Genomic DNA, 13,869 nt, shown 5'->3' with positions numbered 1-13,869 from the left:
GTCAATGAGTCGATGCAATCAGCTGGTTTTCCTTAGATAGAAAACTTTGAATCAATCTGACTGGATTATCTGGCTGATCTGGATCTATAAAGTGAGTGAGATTATATAATGGAATTGGAGCTATAGAAATAAACTGAATAGAACTTCAGTCAGAAGGTGCAAAGGTATCAGCAGGGATGCAGTTATGAACCGATTGGCTGATGGAGGGATGCTGATAAATGACTAGAAATGAATGATCCTCGATGCTAAGCTAACTCTGAGGCAGGTGCTAGTGACCTAGAGACTCATTGTTCTCCACTAGCGGATTTTCTTACCATCTTCTGGGAGCAGAACTAAACTTCCTGCAGCTACAGAACCAGCAGAGATTATTTGGACCTTTAGAATAACTTGAGCTGAAAATGTTAAGAACCAGTTAATGTCAGGGTTTGGTTGAGGCTGTGAGGCAGAGGAGAGTTCTTTTAGTTTTAATGGAGTTCTCAACAGGTAACAGAGGCAGGAATTCATGACCGTGGAGACATCAGGAAAACAAGCATGAGGAGCCGAGGAGAGACGAGGAAGCAGCACTGAGGAACGGCACAGGGAGAGTTTACATGGGGGACTGAACAAAGACAGGACTTCTGAGCTGATCGGGAGCAGGTGTGAAGAGAGGATTCTAGAAGGACCTGGAGAAAACGACACCAACACTAGAGGGCAGCAAAGGGCAGCAAAGAACAATCTAAGAACTCAAATACATCCAGAAAACACAACAAAATAGGAATTAAACAAATAAAACTAGAAAACATGGAGCAAAGTGAAACTGAATACTCAAAGGAAAACAGAACCAAGAACGTGAAAATTCATAGTTTTGATCTTAACAAATTAGGGCTTGAATACTTTTTCTGTTTGCTTGTTTTCATAGAATAATCCCAATAAAATGTGCTGACCAGAGAGACACTGATAATACCAGATCTATATCATGTAGATGCCTTTTCTCTGTATATATATATAGATATGAGAAGTCAGCTACTCGGGAGCCGTGGTGGAACTTTAACCCAGTATCAACAGACTAACAGTAGAGATGGAGGCCGAGGCCCAGGGAGCATCAGGGCCGCCATCGAAGATCAGAGCTCCAAGAAAACATCAGGAAGACGGATGCAAGAGATGAAGCCATCAGTGAATGAATGAAGCAACTGGAGGAACTGGAGGAACTGGATGAAGCACTAGCAGAGCGCTAAGGACGCTGATAGGATCTAATCCTACCGATGGAGAGAGAAGCTCTGATCATAGCAGATCTAGAATAGAAGGCAGGATCCCAGGTCAGGCTGTGCTCAGAGGCTCCAGCCTTTATAGAAATGACTTCTTCATTTTTTATGATAATGATGATTTTATCTTTAGAATAAAATGTGTCAATCATTATGAAACCTAGAAATGTAAATTAAATCAATTATTAAATGTTCATACGTGGCTCTAAACGTTTGTTTTTAGCTGGATTGAGGCTGAAACTCTTCCTGGGACGAGTTTCCCAGTCAGGGACAATAAAGGAGATCTGATTCTATTCTGTGTTAATCTGTAGAGGTTGCAGCTCCATCCGTTCAGAGGAATTCTGCATCATGCAGGTTTTAGCAATAGAAGACATAGAATGAGCTAACCTGCTGATCTCTGTCCTTCTCCTCTCCAGCTCACTGCACCAAGGAATGCGTCCACGGTCGCTGCGTCGCTCCAAACCGCTGCCAGTGTGAGAAAGGATGGCGAGGAGGCGACTGCTCCAGCTGTAAGGAGCTGCTTTTCTCTCCAACTTCTTCATTTATTCATTTTTATTTACTACTAAAACATAGAATGTAGAGCAAAGATGAGCAGATTCTAGATGCCATGACAGCCAAGGTTTTTCCAGCAAAGGGAGCCTGACACCACGCAGCAACAGCTCACCAAGCTCTCTGTGCAGGAAGCACTTTAAACTTTTCAAACTGAAATAAACTTGTTTTCATGACATTCTTCCCTCTTAGAGGATGAAACGTTAGCAGAGCGGTTATATAACTACGTCTCAGTCATTCTGAACCCAGAGAGCCGACCCAGAGCAGGATGGAAACCAACTTTCCACTACCTCTTCTCCTCTGTCAGCTGGGTCAATAGTACACAGCCCCCCCCCCCTCGTTATTTGGCTAAAGTCTCAAATTAGCTGCAGCGTGTAGCAGCCCCAACCCGGACAGGGGGAGGATGGGAAGGGAAATGGAAAAAGTGAAACCACTTTCCCTGCCTTCCAAACCTCCACTTAACGTCTCTTCCTTCTGATTTTCCATCTCTGCTTTGTTTTCTTTCCTCCTTTATTTTCTGCTCCGTTCTTCTGCAGTCGAGTCGTTTCTGATCCCAGGAAATGAAATGTTGCAGCAACTCATAGCTTTTTTATCCAGTTGTTATAGGTGTTGGCTAGCCTGCCAATTCAGCTCTATTCAGTTTATTTCTATAGCTCCAATTCACATCATTTCGTCTCACTTTATAGATCTAGAACAACCAGATCATCAGATCAGATTTGTTCAAAGTTTTTGAGGAAAACCAGCTGATTGCATCGACTCATTGGCTCTTCAGCAATCCCTCACACTAAGCATGCTTGTAGCGACAGTGGAGAGGAAAAACTCCCTTTGAACAGGAAGAAACCTCCAGCAGAACCAGGCTCAGTGTGAGCGGCCATCTGCTGAGGCTGAAGATATAAACTAAAGATCACCCTTCAGTTCTAAAAACATCTTTAGATGAACCCTGGTTGATTCTGGAGAACCTTAAACCAGATTAGCTCCTTATAAGGAGTTTTCAGTCATTCTGGTTCATTTGATCTGAGTCTGTTTCCTCCTGCAGCTGCAGCCAATGGTCTGACTGACTGTTGGTTGATTAGTTTGGTTTATCTTACATTTCCGCTCCTTATCTTTGGTAAAACAAACACATCAAAGCTCTATTTTTTATTAACCTGGGAACGAAGCAAACATTTATCCCCATGATCAGCCCAGTTCAGATCAAATGAACTGATTAACCCCCCCCCCCCCCCCCCACCACCACCATCACACAGGGAAGCTGAGATCCCTACTGATAACCAACTTCCGCTTCTTACTCACTCTTTCTACCGTAATAACAGTCTAAACGCAACATTTCCCCTTCATTCATAAGACGGTAAAGGCTGGGAAATGTTCGAGGACAGGTTTAACCAGGGACGGGGGGTCCAGAACAGGGACTGTCCCTGGAAATCGGGGACGTCTGGTCACCGTAATGCAGAAGGCATGGACGCACTGTTCTCCAGCCCCCCCCCGACCTGCTTCTCTCTAAACATTGTCTCTACTTTCTCACTCTGACCTCCTTCAGCTGCACATTTTCTTGTTGCCCAGAGGATCAGACGTGACTCTTTACAAACAGCAGGAGGCGCCACCTCCACAGTAAACACTGCAGCCCCTGGCTGAGGGACTCCAGCCCTAATTTGGTGCTCCTCCTCTCCTAGACAGATCATCCACAGAGCTCACTGGGACATGGGGGGCGGGAGTGGGGGGGGCTGCTTATACTGTTGAAAGTCGCTCACATAACAAAGGATTATTCAGTATGACATCAGAGGACTGGTTTACGTCTCCAAGCTCCATCAGTGTTACTGGAGATCATGTCTCCCCAGTAGAATCCTGAGCTGGAGTCACTGAGCAGAAATCTGAAGTTTGCAGCTCTGACCAATCTGATATTTTTCCTTAAATCCAAAACTAATGTGAATCTCTGCATGTAGAAAAACTCTTCCAGAGCCAATCAGGTCTCTGATGCTCACCATCTGAATTCCTCAAAAAGTTAAAAATCAATACACTGGACTTTGTTTTGAGTTGTTTTGGAGTTTTGGAGCAACAAGGTCTTGGCTTAGAAAACATGCTTAACGAGTCGGACGAACAGGTCCGTCCCTTTGGAATGGGGGTTGTTTGGTTCCTTTGTTTCTCATCCTGAGAATTTCTCCTCCACTCTGAGCTCCATGCAGACCTCATGCTCACTAGCTGGTAATCTGACACCTCAAATGGGAGAAGCAGAAACAAGGCGGCCAATAGAAAGCAGCTGGTTCTGGTCTGACGTGAGGTCCTACACTCTGCAGCCTGCAGTCTGAATCTTTAATCGCAGTCAGAAACACCAAAGTCTACAGAAGTGAATGCTGGTATTTTAGCTCCATGCAGCAGAAACACATCTTCTCAGCGAGTTCAGGCTCCATATCCACTGTCCTCCTTTTCTCTTCCAGCCTGCGATGAAAAACACTGGGGTCCAGAATGCAGCCAGGTGTGCAAATGTGAAAACGGAGCCCACTGTGATCCTGTGAAGGGGTCCTGTCAGTGTCCTCCCGGGTTCCTTGGATCCTCCTGTGAGGACGCCTGTCCAGCTGGGACCTTTGGGAAGGGCTGTCTGCAGAGCTGCAGGTGTAAGAACGGAGGGTCCTGTGACAGAGCAACTGGAGAATGCACCTGTCCGCTCAGCTTCACCGGGACTTTGTAAGTTTACAGTAAGATCTGCCAGTTTGTCTGGTCAAAAGTAAGTCCAAAAGTAACACACAATGGATTACAGATTATTTAGTAAGCAAAAAAAAATGGCATTAGATTAGAAAAACTAGGTGGACCTAATTCCCCTAATTCAGAGCTCAGATCTTAGCTCAGATCTAAAGCTTGAATAACAGGTCGGATCAGAGCCTGAATCACAGCTTGGATCAAAGCCCAGACCAGAGCCCAGATCGAAGCCCAGACCAGAGCCTGGATCACAGCCTGGATCAAAGCCCAGACCAGAGCCTGGATCACAGCCTGGATAAAAGCCCAGACCAGAGCCTGGATCGAAGCCCAGACCAGAGCCTGGATCACAGCCTGGATCAAAGCCCAGACCAGAGCCCAGATCGAAGCCCAGACCAGAGCCCAGATGGAAGCCCAGACCAGAGCCTGAATCACAGTTTGGATCAAAGCCCAGACCAGAGTCTGGATCACAGCCTGGATCAAAGCCCAGACCAGAGCCTGGATCACAGCCTGGATCAAAGCCCAGACCAGAGCCCAGATCGAAGCCCAGACCAGAGCCTGGATCACAGCCTGGATCAAAGCCCAGACCAGAGCCGGATAAAAGCCCAGACTAGAGCCTGGATCAGAGCCCGTGAAAAAGCCCAGACCAGAGCCTTGATCAGAGCCTGGGCCAAAGCCTAGACCAGTGCCTGAATCAGAGCCCAGATCAAAGCCCAGACCAGAGCCTGGATCAGAGCCCAGATCAAAGCCCAGACCAGCGCCTGAATAAGAGCCCAGATCAAAGCCCAGACCAGAGCCTGGGTCAGAGTCCACATCAAAGCCCAGACAGGAGCCTAAATGAGAGCCTGAATCAGAACCTGGATCAGAGCCTGATTCAGTGCCTGACTCCAAGCCCTAATCACAACCTGAATCAGATCCTGAATCAGAGCCTGAATCAAAACCTGGATCAGAGCCTAAATCCGAGCCTAAATCAGAACCTGGATCAGAGCCTAAATCCGAGCCTAAATCAGAACCTGGATCAGAGCCTTAATCAGAGTCTGGATCAGAGCCTGAATCAAAACCTGAATCAGAGCCTTAATCAGAGCCTAAATCCGAGCCTAAATCAGGACCTGGATCAGGACCTGAATCAGAACCTGAATCAGAGTCTGGATCAGAACCTGAATCAGAACCTGAATCAGAACCTGAACCAGAACCTGAATCAGAACCTTAACAGAGTCTGGATCAGAGCCTGAATCAAAACCTGAATCAGAGCCTTAATCAGAGCCTAAATCCGAGCCTAAATCAGGACCTGGATCAGGACCTGAACATTTCCATGTTTAGATGAAAATGAAAATGTCCGCTTTAGAGCAGAAGTTCTTCAGGGAGACTTTTTATCCAGACTTCATTACGGAACACTTCATTATCTCAGTTTTCCCTGCAGGTACAGCCAGTTTTCATTTCTTTTATGAGCGGCTGTTTTGAGTTTTCCCAGCTTAATTTGAAGAAGGAAAAGACCCCCGATGATCTGCTCCATGCTGCTCCATGAGTCATCTGTTACACCCTGCTTTAAGCTCCCTCTGAAGACAAGAGAACATGACTCCACTGCACATTGCTCTAAGTTTAAGCTAGCTTCCTGCCAGCTTTACATATCAGCACTATTCTTTTCAGGGAGGAAAAAGCAGAAACTTGGCAGCAGGTTGGATAAGATGCAGCTCTGTTATAGGAATGTTTGAAATGTGTCTTTTTCTACCTCCTGGACGTCGTAATGAGAAGAACATGAGTAAAAAACTGTAGCTTTAGACAAACATGCTCTGCTGTTGTTTGATGTGACAGAAATCTAGGTATTGCTTCAGAATCGGCAGCTCAACATCCAGACTCAATGGCTTAATAATCAAATTCATGATAATAGGACAGAAACCTTGATTTTAGTCCTCAGCCACTTAACCGTCTCCTCATCTCCATCATCCTGCAGCTGTGAGAAGACGTGCAGAAAGAGATGCCAGCCGCGGTGTTCCTGCCAGAATGATGGCCACTGTAAGGGCAAAGGGGTCTGCGCCTGTCCGTCTGGATGGACGGTACGTTCTCAGGCTTCCACCCGGATCTTCTCTGTTGGTCTGGACTGGAACATTAGCTTGTTTCTAATAACATTTGGTGTTTGGCAGGGTGCTGTCTGCACGGAACCATGTCCTGATGGGAAGTTTGGACCAAACTGCACAGAGGAGTGTGTTTGCCACAATGGCGGTAAATGTGACCCTTTAACTGGACACTGCCAATGCAACGCAGGGTTCACTGGGGACAGGTGGGTTTGGAGAAGACCATGTGACATTTTTTATGGTCCTACATGACTATTGGCAGCCATTGTGATATGCAAATCAAATAAGGGAATCCTCAAGTTCACTTTTATAAAATACTCTTGCTGCAATACGCAGATGATTCACAGGTTTATATCTAGATGTCTCCACGTGGCTGCAGTCCCTTACAGTCACAAAGGATTGGGTAGGAATTTCGTCCAGCTTATGTTGGAAAAGAGAAAAGATGTTATGCTGGTTAAGCTGATTTCCACTGTTATGCTGATGATACCCAGCTATATCTGTCTATAATCCAGATGAAGCTAACCCATTACATAGATTACAGGCATGTCTGAAGACATAAAAACCTGGATGACTCTTAACTTTCTGCTCCTGAATGCAGACAAAACAGAAGTTATAGTCTTTGGACCAGAGTCTCTGAAAAAGAAGCTGATTAGTCAGTCACTTCATTTGGATGGGATTAAACTGATTTCTGGGCCGATGCTGAGAAACTAGTCCATGCATTTGTTACTTCAAGGCTGGACTATTGTAATTCTTTACTATCAGGAAGTCCACAAACTGTAGTTAAAAGCCTTCAGCTGATCCAAAATGCTGCAGCCAGAGTTCTGATAAAATCCAAATGGCCAAGCTCTGTCTGATATCAGAGATCTGATTAGAAAAACAGAACAAAGGGAGAAAAGATGAAAGAAAGAGAAGATAAAAGGGAGATAATGAAAAAATATTGTCAGTCTGCTTCATCACCTGCAAAGAGATGTAAAAAGAACAGAACAACCAACAGACATGGAAGGAGACATACAATAAAGTAACACCTAGATACTATCGCTGAAGTAGTATTATTTAATCTGACATGTACTCTGTGGTACCTGAAGACCAGAATGTGGGCTTTCTGTGTGGAAGTGAATCTCTGAGTACCTGGAACCATCACCTGTAGTTGTTTGTCAGAGTGCACTTGTGCATGTAAAGTTTATCCAAAGAAAAAATGCTCAATAGTGGTTTTGAAGAGCCGAAGAGGCGCCCCCCCAGAGCACTGAGTCCAGCGCCAGGAGACTGAAAGCCCCAGACGCCCAAAGGGACCCCAAGAGTGAAGGCACCAAGGAGGGGCCAGCCCAGGAAATCCGATCCCCACCAAGGGAGGCGGAGAGACGGCCTCGAGGAAGTCCCCCAGCCACCGCAATGCTGGCGCCCCCGGGAGCCACGGGGATGAGTCCACGGGCTCCACCGGGAGCCAGCCACCCCACAGTGAATCCGGCCCTGGGGCCTAAGGGATCCGAGGCCCCAGGGGCACCCCATCCCCCGGCAGGAGCCCCAGCCAGGCCCAGCCGGCCTGGCTGTGCAGAGAAGCCGCCAGGAATGAGCCAGTGGCCACCCAGGTTAACACCCCCTAACCCCGAGCTCCACCAGTGCAGGATGGGGGGAATGGCCGCCACACTTGGCGGAGACTTGAGATGTGCTTGGGAGAGGGAGCAGTTCAGACCCCAACCTGGGAGAGAGAAAAGAAAAAAAAACGGACTGTCTCAATCTCGCCTTCCCACCCTAGTGCCCCCACTATAACCACACAGAAAAAACAAAAAAAAAGGCGGACACACATTCACACATACTCACCCTCACATCCATCCAATAATCCCAGGACCAAAGACCCGGCGGCACCGGTGGTCAGTCCCAGGATTATTGGATGACTCAATAAGTGAACCTAAAATCCGGATGGGGGAAGGGAAGTGGTGACACCTACACACCAACCCATCTCGTTCCTGCTTCAATGCTGAGCTATCTCTATAGTTGGCTGGTCCTTGGCTAGTCCACATCTGGTCCTTGGCTGGTCCTTGGAAGTTCCTTGGCTGTGCCCTGGCTGGCCCTTGGCTGGTCCTTGGCGGGTCCTTGGCTGGGCCTTGGCTAGGCCTATGCTGGTCCTTGGCAGCCCTTGGCTGGTCCATGGCTGGTCCTTTGTAGGTCCTTGTTGGGTCCTTTGCTTGTCCTTGGTCGATCCTTGGCAGGTCCTTGGCTGGTCCATGGCTGGTCCTTGGCTGGTCCTTGGAAGTTCCTTGGCTGTGCCCTGGCTGGCCCTTGGCTTGTCCTTGGGGGGTCCTTAACTGGTCCTTGGCTGGTCCTTTGTGGGACCATGGCAGATCCTTTGCAGGTCCTTGGCTGGTCCTTCGCTGGCCCTTGGCTTGACCTAGGCGAGTCCTTGGCTGCTCCTTGGCTGGTCCATGGAGGGTCCTCAGCTGGTCTTTTGTTGGCCCTCGGCTGGTCCTTGGCAGGTTCATGGTTGGTCTTTCTGTCATGATTTGTCGACATTATGATCTAAAGAGAAGCGCCAACTCCTGGTCAGACCCTGCAATTCAGTGAAAGGTTGGAGTCAGAGCAAAAACATATGCACCCCCGGGAGAAGGAGGGGGTCATTCCAGTGTTTGGAAGTTGTAGAGAGTTTTGCTGGGAGTTGCAGGGATTTAAGCTGCCATTCGGCTGGAGTTTGATTGGGGGGGGGGCTATTTTCAATGGCTGCTACTGTAGGCTGACACAGTCATACTCATCCATATTTATCTGGTTGTCATAGGTTACTGTAGTTCCAGTCAGAGTGGACATTGGAGAGCAGGATTGATAGGATCAGTGGTTTGTGGTGATTCCTCCTTAGTTTCGCCAATAGCCCGCCTCTGCAGCCCCTCTGTCGTCATCTTGCACTCCGCTTTCTTCATTCCTCACCCTGTCGTGGCCTGCTCCCTGGGCCCGCTGCATTGTTCTCGTCTGTTCGAAGCACCCCCGCAGCTTTTCAAATAGTCCAGAGAGTCCAGAAACAACATTTTATGACTGAAGCCCCAGCAGGTGCTGGTGGTCGTAGATGCAGGACAATGCCTAATTTGTATAGTTCTAAGTGCCGTATTTTGTGGAGCTGTTGAGAAGTGTTTCATGCTGCTGCCTACATGCGCAGCCATGTTGGATGTTAAAACTCCAATGTTTTATTTCTTTTTCTTTAATTTGTCAGATAAATAATTTATTTAGAGTTCATAATAATTATTCCATGGTTTCCAGGTTAAAATGGTTCGAAGCCGAGACGTTCATCACAAGTTATTTATTTGCTCTATTAAATATGTCATTTAGCACTTTGGTGTCAAACTGATATTGTTTGTTTTGTGTTGAACTAATACCGCAAATCCTCTAATATTGGCCTGTATTCCATTAGCGGCCGGGACTCTAAAAATGGCCGGTCTCACTGTGGGCGGAGTTAAGTTCTAATTAGAGCTCGTATACAGACCGGAACTATAATTAGAATCAACGATGTTCCTGGACAGTCCTCAACAACTTCTGATAGTAACACACGAGTACCACAGGGGGGCAGTGTTTGCTAACGAATATAAGCCATTAGCATGGGAAGTCCCATCCTTACACAGAGATCGTAGTGGCCTTACACGATCGTTCTGATCTGAAAGCCACACGTGATCACCGGTAGGTCTGGTAACCAGGCAGCGTTAAAATGACAGAATGTCGTTGGCCTTCGTTGTTCTTAATTTCCCTTGAAATATATGATACTGGTAGCCTACTTCCACTTAGCCTGCCTCAAATAAAATTTCGCTGTGATGGCAGAACAGTTTCCATTAATTTTTTTAAAACTTTGTTTCGCAAGTCAGTTTTGCCAAGATTCCATTCTGTCTTTTTTTCTTCATATTGCCGTACAGAAAAATAGCAGCTGCTGGAAGATGTCTGAATAATGTTCTGTACATCGCTATTGTAACTGTACTTTTTCAATAAATGAACCTGGTATTTTATAGGTTCAATGAGACACAATCTGGTTTTTATTCATTCCACTGGTCGTCTGTTTTAATCAAATAGAAATAGAGGCCTGCCTCTAATTCTGGCCTCCTTCCAATAATGGCCTGGACCAAGATGTACCTGAGTGAAATATAGGCCCCATCCTATATTAGAGGATTTACGGTAGTAATGTTTCACACCAACAATTTCAAAGCAGTGCCTGCAGGGTTTGGAAAACGACTTTAAAAACCTGGAGAAATGTGACTCAAGACCTCCTGAACAAACAGGACTTTTTGATACATTCTCCTTCAGCTCTGTCCCGTTCTCTGACCTACAGCAGCCATGTCAAAGTTTCCTCTTCCTCACACATCAGAGACTCCTTGCCTTCTGCTGCTCAACCTGCCTGCTGATCTTTCAGGTGTCAGGAGGAGTGCGCTGCAGGAACCTATGGCCAGGACTGCAAAGGTGTGTGTGACTGTGCCAACGGTGCACGGTGCTTCAACATCGACGGCGGCTGCCTGTGTGAGCCGGGGTTCAGGGGGCCTCAGTGCAGGAACCCGATGTGTCCGCCGGGGAACTATGGGGTTCACTGTGAGCAGAAGTGTCTCTGTGAGGAGAAGCACACTCTGAGGTGAGGCTCTGAGCATTTCTGAGACACTTTTCTGTCTAAAACATGACACCAAGTACAGTTTGGGGTTTTTGGAGAAAGCATAGATGAGTTTTTATGATGCTGAGATATTAAATGCTAAAGTAAAGCAGCAGGTCCTTTTGGGATTCTGAAAATGCAGATAAGAGGTTCTCATTCCTTTGGGCATTTTACTGACGTTTCCTTCAGGATCACTGAAATAATTGAGATTTTCAATAATGCCGGACCAGCCTCTAGTTATCCTGATTTTAATACACTTAAGAATGTAGATCAAGCTTCTCATTCAATTAGCATCTAATATCAGTTTCTCCTGGTTATAGGACATGTGCCCTAAAGGACAGAACCCATCCAGAACCTTTTGGGTCGTTCAGTCAACTGACCCGTCTATTGCCTCTTTGCAGCTGCCACCCCATGAAAGGAGAGTGCACATGCCAGCCGGGCTGGGCGGGGCTGTTCTGTAATGAGACGTGTCCTCGCGGGTTCTACGGTCCCGGCTGCGTGGAGCCATGTCTCTGTGTGAACGGGGGCATGTGTGACGGCGCCACGGGACGATGCCAGTGTCCCCCCGGCTTCATGGTGATTCTTCCAATGAGGAGCTTCCTGAAGCTGACCATTCATTCATTCTCTCAGTCATCCATCTATTTATTCACCCATCCATGAGTTCAATCACTGATTCATCTATCCATTCACCCATTGGTTCCTTAGCTCATTAACTCATCTATCCATCACTCATTCATCTGCTCATTTATTCCCTCTTTCACTCATTCATTCACTCATTCACCCATCCATTAATTCATCTGTCCTTTCATTAATCAATCAATTTATTTAGTCATTAATCCATCCATTCATTAACATATTCATCTGTTCATTCACTCATTAAACCCCCTATTAATTCAGCCATTAGTTCACTTATTATCCATCAATTCATTCATTAACTCATTAATCCCCAACTCATTCACCTATCCAAACATTCATCTACCCATTTCTTTGTCCAGTCATTGATTCACCTGTTAATTCATTTTTTTCATTCACTCATTCACATATCCGTTAGTTAACCTCCATTCAGTCTTTCACCTATCCATTCACTCATTCACCCATCTGTTCATTCCCTCTTTCATTCACCAATTCATTCATTCACTCATTCATATAAAGGTTCATAATCATTCACTGGCCAATATATCATCACTCATTCACCTAACTATTCATTCAATCTTCAATCTTTCATTGTTTCATTCACCTATCCATAATTTCAGTCATTCATATATACATTTTTTTATTCTTTCACCAATCCATTAATTCACTCATTCACATATCTATCATCAATCATCCATCTGTTCATCCATTCAATCATTCAACCACCCATCCCTACATTCACCTATCTATTCATTCAGCCATCCAATCAGTCACTCCTTCAGCCATCTGGTTATCCACTTATTCATGCATCCATTCATTCACCCATCCATTCATTCATACATTCACATATCTGTCAATTCAGTCATTCATAATCCATTAATTCACACATTCAACCATCGATCATTCCTTTTTTCACCAACTCAATCATCCATCCACCCTTCCTTTCATTTTCCTATCCATCCATTCATTCATTCATTCAACCTCCTGTTCATCCACTCATTCAGCCATCTCTTCATCCCCTCATTTACCCATCCAGTCATTCACTCATTCACCCATCCATTCATCCTCTCATTCACCCATCCAGTCATTCACTCATTCACCCATCCATTCATCCCCTCATTCACCCATCCAGTCATTCACTCATTCACCCATCCATTCATTCACTCATTCACCCATCCAGTCATTCACTCATTCACACATCCATTCATTCACACATTCACCCATCTGTTCATCCCCTCATTCACCCATCTGTTCATCCCCTTATTCACCCATCCAGTCATTCACTCATTCACCCATCCAGTCATTCACTCATTCACCCATCCAGTCATTCACTCATTCACCCATCTGTTTATCCCCTCATTCACCCATCTGTTCATCCCCTCATTCACCCATCTGTTCATCCCCTCATTCACCCATCCAGTCATTCACTCATTCACCCATCCATTCATTCACTCATTCACCCATCCAGTCATTCACTCATTCACCCATCTGTTTATCCCCTCATTCACCCATCTGTTCATCCCCCATTCATCCATCCATTCATTCACTCATTTACCCATCTCTTCCTCCCCTCATTCACCCATCTGTCATCCCCCATTCATCCATCCATTCATTCACTCATTTACCCATCTCTTCATCCCCCATGCATCCATCCATTCATTCACTCATTCACCCATCTGTTCATCCCCCATTCATCCATCCATTCATTCACTCATTCACCCATCTCTTCATCCCCTCATTCATCCATCCATTCATTCACTCATTTACCCATCTCTTCCTCCCCTCATTCACCCATCTGTTCATCCCCTCATTTACCCATCTCTTCATCCCCTCATTCATCCATCCATTCATTCACTCATTCACCCATCTCTTCATCCCCTCATTCATCCATCCATTCATTCACTCATTTACCCATCTCTTCATCCCCTCATTCATCCATCCATTCATTCACTCATTTACCCATCTCTTCATCCCCTCATTCATCCATCCATTCATTCACTCATTTACCCATCTCTTCCTCCCCTCATTCACCCATCTGTTCCTCCCCTCATTCACCCATCTGTTCATTCACTCATTTACCCATCTC

General features: G+C 46.0%; 1 protein-coding gene and 1 long non-coding RNA gene across 3 annotated transcripts in view; one reads left to right on the top strand and one right to left on the bottom strand.

Annotated features, from left to right (window-relative positions):
• Positions 1 to 1,864, bottom strand: part of LOC119776790 — a 10,209-nt gene extending 8,345 nt beyond the window's left edge. The window contains exon 1 of the long non-coding RNA XR_005279824.1: positions 1,629 to 1,864. This is a non-coding gene — a long non-coding RNA (uncharacterized LOC119776790). The remainder of the gene's footprint in view (positions 1 to 1,628) is intronic.
• The window catches only part of pear1 (platelet endothelial aggregation receptor 1), a 65,751-nt gene that overhangs the window by 31,457 nt on the left and 20,425 nt on the right, over positions 1 to 13,869 (top strand). For both annotated transcript variants that reach the window (XM_038275388.1, XM_038275387.1), the window contains exons 5-10: positions 1,658 to 1,750; positions 4,220 to 4,466; positions 6,427 to 6,529; positions 6,617 to 6,753; positions 10,923 to 11,135; positions 11,552 to 11,726. In XM_038275388.1, the coding sequence (XP_038131316.1) occupies positions 1,658 to 1,750; positions 4,220 to 4,466; positions 6,427 to 6,529; positions 6,617 to 6,753; positions 10,923 to 11,135; positions 11,552 to 11,726 (968 nt within the window). The remainder of the gene's footprint in view (positions 1 to 1,657; positions 1,751 to 4,219; positions 4,467 to 6,426; positions 6,530 to 6,616; positions 6,754 to 10,922; positions 11,136 to 11,551; positions 11,727 to 13,869) is intronic.

This window comes from Cyprinodon tularosa, unplaced genomic scaffold, assembly GCF_016077235.1.
Source record: "Cyprinodon tularosa strain WSP-4 unplaced genomic scaffold, ASM1607723v1 ctg957, whole genome shotgun sequence".
NCBI lineage: Eukaryota > Metazoa > Chordata > Actinopteri > Cyprinodontiformes > Cyprinodontidae > Cyprinodon > Cyprinodon tularosa.
Note: the sequence above shows the minus strand (reverse complement) of the source record. Positions and strands in the feature narration are given on the sequence as shown.